General features: G+C 38.2%; 1 protein-coding gene across 1 annotated transcript in view; it reads right to left on the bottom strand.

The window, feature by feature from the left end:
- The window catches only part of LOC109505175 (cytochrome P450 93G1-like), a 5,330-nt gene extending 719 nt beyond the window's left edge, over positions 1-4,611 (bottom strand). The window contains exons 1-2 of the mRNA XM_073250856.1: positions 3,658-4,611; positions 1-134 (exon numbers count right to left, since the gene is read on the bottom strand). The exon at positions 1-134 is cut by the window's left edge and continues 719 nt beyond it. Coding sequence (XP_073106957.1) covers positions 1-134; positions 3,658-4,584 — 1,061 coding nt within the window. The 5' untranslated portion in view covers positions 4,585-4,611. The remainder of the gene's footprint in view (positions 135-3,657) is intronic.
- Positions 4,612-5,760: the final 1,149 nt, after the last annotated feature.

Genomic DNA, 5,760 nt, shown 5'->3' on the forward strand with positions numbered 1-5,760 from the left:
ACCACCCTGTCCTTCCCGACCACCAGGTCGATCTCTTCTCTCACCTTCTGCAGAGCTTTGGGATGGTTGATGAGCTCCGCCAGTCCCCATTCGATGGTAGCAGCAGAAGAATCGGAGCCGGCAGTGAAGATATCCTGCATGGGACCGATTATTAGGGCTCGATGGCTATGACGAAGATTTGCTTTGTCGGTACCCGATTTCATACTGACATCATTCTATTATAATATTAACATGCGATATAGTATGACATGACGAGATCTTCTGAATATTGATATGTTATGATATTATATATTAATTCGATATTAATATGATATCGATCAATTCGGTACCTACAGGTATCGGCTAATATGATAAGTCTTGGTGGTGATTGTTAACCTTTTTCTTGATAAAAAGAAGGATGAACGTTCATAATTTATTAATATTTATATTATTTAATTATAAAAGATTTTAACTATTCAATACATCAGTTGTATGCTAATTTACCCAACAATACGTCAGTTGTATGCTAATTTAAGGTCCCTTTTTCAGTATGACATTTGAGGAAATACAAGTATTGCCTCAAGAATATAGCGTCCATCTTAAACTGAAGGGAAATTATCGTCGGCCTGACTTTAGCCTTCTAATAATGCTGAACATTAGGATGATCCCAACTCTCCATTCTATTGGACTCGGCTCATATCTACTCTAACGGTTGTGATTGTTAACCTTATTTAACTATGTTGCTTTTACAGAAATTTAAAATGGAACACAACATTCTCACTAATGAACATGACAAAAGAAAAGATATGTATAATATTTTTTTTGTCAAAATAGGTATGTATAATTTTTCAATGGACTGAAAGAAAAATATTTCAATCAATATAAAGTGTTGAAAATATAAAAAATTAGTTAGTATTTTCATTTCCCCATTACTTGCCATTACAAAGACTTTTCGGAGTGATGAGTATACTAATGAAGGACAATTCTCAAAGTCAAAATTATAGCTATTTTAACTCAACCAATGTCGCAACTATTGCTGGTTTGATTGGAGAAACGGCCATGAAGTGCTCATCAAGTACATGATCTTACCAAAAAAAAAAAAGTACATTATAATTCGCAAGTAAAATGTGGTCATAATCCAGTTCTGATTAATGCTCTAATATAATATCATTTAATATGCATACCTATCCCAAAAAATATAAATTTCAATAATTTATCACAAAAATATAACATAACCATGGATATCTATAAGGCTGCAAATGGATCGGGTTGATCCACGATCCGATCCGATCTAGCCTGCATAGATCCGATCCAAATCATTTTGAAGGACCTGTGGATCCTGATCGGATTCTAAAATTGGATCCGTTCTATTTTTGAGGTTGGATCTGAATTTACTGAATTTTGACCCGATCCAATCCGATTCGATCCATAGAGACTTTTGGGTTGAGTTGGATTTTGAGATAAATGATCCAATCCGACCTCAGTCGATCCGAACCCATCTCTTATCTTTCTTTGTTCCTATATTACATGAATGTTAATTTTGATCGAGCCTGCTTTAATATTTATTGTTCTTAAAAAGATATTCTATTAATTTTTAGATCCTTATCTTTTAAGATTTTGTTAAAATATTTTAAATTTGGATTAATCAAGTTAGGAGCAATGGTGAAGAAAATGTGATTAGACTTTTTAATTCTTGAGTGAAGAGTGTGGGACATGGAGATTTTAATAATCTCATATATCAAGATTAAAATTTGTAGTGCAAATAAGGTTTGTTTATAAATCTTCTACTTATTGATCTTATTATTTATAACTCAGATCCGAATCAGCCTGGATCCGGATCGGAACCAAATCCGTATTTCATGGATCGATGCTGGGTTATACGTGGATTCGATCCGACCCAAATGATCCGTTGGGTCAAAAAATTTGATCATGGACCCAATCTGACCTGATTCGATCTTCTGTTGGGTTGGATTTGGGTCCAATATTTAACCCGATTAAGAAATCGAATTAGATCAAGGTCACTCATGATTCGGTCCGATCCGACCCATTTACACCCCTAGATATCTATCAAGAGAGATCCAATCTATCTATTTTCGAAGAAATCGTTGGTTAGAACTGTTCCAATACATGTACCTTAAACCATCTAATAAAAAATATTTTTTTTTCATTCAAAACAATAAAAAATTATCACTTAACTCATCATACTTAATACAAATTTTTTATCATTAAGAATTTTCAACCAAATATAGGTTAGTAATGAATTCTTTAATGATAAATAATATGATAATTTTTTATTGGAGGGTCAAAGGGACGTAGTCCCAACCAACAAGTTCTCCTCATTCTGGTTCATAAGTTCGTTGTTGTTTTTGCTTTTTTTTGTGTGCGTGTTTTGTCCTTTTCCCTGGCAAAGGCCCAGAGTTACAGGCTCCAGTACAACACTTTTTCTGATGGACCCCATACTGGGCCTCCGCGACCACCTAACTGGTGTCGTAAGCCGCTACGGGTCTTTTTTTGATGACAAGCTCTGTCTACGTGGTCATGTCACAGAAACCTTTCTTTTACATATCCTTGTACGTTATCCTTTGTTTCAATTAAAAAAAGGTATCGTAAAGAAAATAAAAGACAAGTCGATGATTAAGTAGGGCTGGAGAAAATTTATAAAATACGAACGGCGAGAATTCAACTTTGTCGGCTAAAGACTCCAGTGCAAATGTAGGTAAGGAATATCTAAAGGCCTGTCAAACAATTTATGGGTACTCTATATGTGTGGTCTGTTTAGTTAAATCTAAGATAACGTGTGATTTAACTGAACAGACTAGACTGGTAAACAAAACAAATTATTCGACTGGCCTTTGGACCAGTCAAACATACTAGTCTAATCCCTCTCCTTTTTTTTTTTTTTGTGAATGTATACCAGTCTAGTGTATTTATTTAAATCTAGAAAAGGAGATCTTGTGAATCATCCACGCAACCTGCCTCATTAATGTCTTGATAGTCCTGAAAATCCTAATGTAATCAAAGTTTAAGTTGGTGAGAAGAGACTGGTCTGTGCTACTGGGCAAAGCTCAAGTGGCAAGGTTTGAATACGATTTAATGCTACTATTAAGATTATATTGATAGTTTTTGGATGAATGGGTGGAAAAAAAAAAAAGAGAGTACATTTACTAGGAAACTAACCCCCTTTTCTAAGATTGATCCAGAATATTTACTTTATATTTAAGATATACTATTCTAGCTATATATATAAATAATACAAGGAAGATATTATATTTGGACGTTTTCATAACGTATCCAAATGAAATATTTACTGTACATGGTTTTGGTGCAACAACTATTTTAGATACACTGGTACCTAAACACTAAGTAGTGTGCGGTGTCTGCTCTTCATGTGGACCAGAAGATGAGACATCGGGATCTCCCAACTGCTACAAGCTCTGATGATTATCTCAAGTCAAAAACATAGCTTCGCTCCAAACTACGATAGACTCTCTCGCCCTTATGCCATCAAGAAAACCACACCAATCTCAACGGAAACTCTTCTTTGTTCAAAAAGTAAAAGGAAACAAAAAAAGAAGAAGAAGCATTTTTCGCATACATAGGCGGCAAAAATTAAACGGTAATAAAAATCCGGGACAACAGAATCATACGAAGAAAGAAAAAGCCATAATAAGTGCATACCAAGATGAAACCTTTGATGTTCTCTCTGGTGAGCTTCATCTCTGCGTCATCATTCTCGGCCACATCGAGCAAGATGTCGAGCAAGTCCTTCACCTCGTCCTCTCGCCCACATCCCACCTCCTTCCTCCTCCTCCTTTTCTCCTCCTTTCCCCTTATGATCCTCTCCATCAACGCGTCGAACCTCCGGTGCACCTCCCTCACCCTCTTCTCCAGCCCCTGGAGGTCCAGGTTCTTGCAGAAGCCGATGTAGTCGGCAATGTTGAAGGCCCCGACGAGCTCCGCCACCTGCTTCACCAGCTCCCGAGCCTCCTCGGTCTCCCCTCCGGCGCCCGACGACGTCGTGCTGGCCGCCATCCTCGTGACTTCATTGTTCGTCATCTTGATTATTTCCGAGCTCATGTCGATGGGCTCACGACGTGCCGACTTGTCGAGAACGGCGCGCAGGAGGTCGAGGAGCTCGACGCGGCGGACGGGGCGGAGGAGGTCGACGGTCCGGGGGCCGAGGAGCTCGGACATGCACAGGCGCTTGACGAAGCGCCAGTAGGGACCGTAGGGGGCGAAGGCGAATCCGGAGGCGTCGTAGGCGAAGTGGCGGGCGGCGGCGGTCTGGGGGCGGTTGGAGATGGCCGTGTCGTGGCTCTTGAAGAGCTCGCGGGCGAGGTCAGGGGAGGAGGCGATGACGCAGAGGGTGGAGCCGAGGCGTAGGCTGAAGAGGGGACCGTGGAGGGTGGCGAGGCGGTAGAGGGTCTGATGGACCGGGGACCGGAGGAGGTGCAGGTGACCTATAATCGGGAGTGCCCGGGGCCCGGGCGGGAGGTGGCGACGGTCGGACCAGGCCTTGGAGAGGGTGGCAAGGAAAAGGACGGAGGCGAAGGAGATGGCGAGGAGGAGGAAGAAAGCCGGGGAGGTGAAGCCTCCTTGTTCCATGACTTGGCAGACCCGGGCGGAGCGAGAGAAAAGCGAGTGATGAGTTAGAGAAAGGAAGGACAGGATGGCATGAATATATGACCAGCGCAGAGGACCCGTCCAAATCTGGATGATTGGACAAACCACCAACCCCAGAAAAATGTGGGTCTATGCTTATCAGAAAGTTCACCGGCCTCTTCCCACCGCTTTCGCGCCAAAGATTGATGGATCTAAATGTGCCTCAAACTCTCGCTTTCATCCACCCGCACAGTTCTGGAAATGACTCTTTCACGAGGTGATTGAAGGGATGTGAATCGCTCGTTCAAGGCCAATCTTTTGTTGTGATACGTCCAAGGTAGATAAGGCTGAGTACGAGTCGGATTCAATCGGATCGAAAAAAATATTTTATCTAACTTAATCCAATCAAATTAAAAAAAAAATTCAACCCCATTACCGACCATTTATCATGTATAAATCGTTTAAAATCAAAATGAACGATTTATAGTAGGTTCGGATGAGTTGTATCGATTTGGATTTCAATATTGATTCAATATTGATTTTAAGTCCAATATTGATCTATTTAAATTTATTTACTTTTATTTAATTAATTTAATATAAAAATATACTTTATAAATTATAAATTTTAGATTAATTTTTGAATATGTATAAAATAAAATAAAAAAAAATATTTACTCATTCGAAAATAACTACATTTGAAAACTTTCACTTTAGAATCATCTCAAATCAATAATTCAACATTAACATTCCCATGAATCCAAATGGATGATGGAATATTTTTTAGAATAAAGTATTGAAGTCTAAATGACGCCGTTTTAAAATGAAAGTGACACTACAAGAGAAGAGTGTTTTGGCGACAGAATTATTTGCGATGCAAATAATTCACTGCTAATAACTGTATTTACAACAAAAAATTAAATTCATTGTAAATAATAAAATATTTACGATGAAAATATTTTTTTCATCGTAAACAGTTTACTATCAGCGATGAAAAAAATTTCATCATAAATATGAATTATTTACGATAAATATTTTCATCATAAATAATACATCATTTATTTTAATTTTAAATTTCAAAATATTGATGACGAAAATATTTTTATCATAAATAATTTAAGTATTTATGATAAAAAATATTTTTTATCAGCAATAACCTTATTTTCAATGAAAATATTTCAT

Source organism: Elaeis guineensis, chromosome 1 (genome assembly GCF_000442705.2).
Source record: "Elaeis guineensis isolate ETL-2024a chromosome 1, EG11, whole genome shotgun sequence".
In the NCBI taxonomy this organism is placed as follows: domain Eukaryota; kingdom Viridiplantae; phylum Streptophyta; class Magnoliopsida; order Arecales; family Arecaceae; genus Elaeis; species Elaeis guineensis.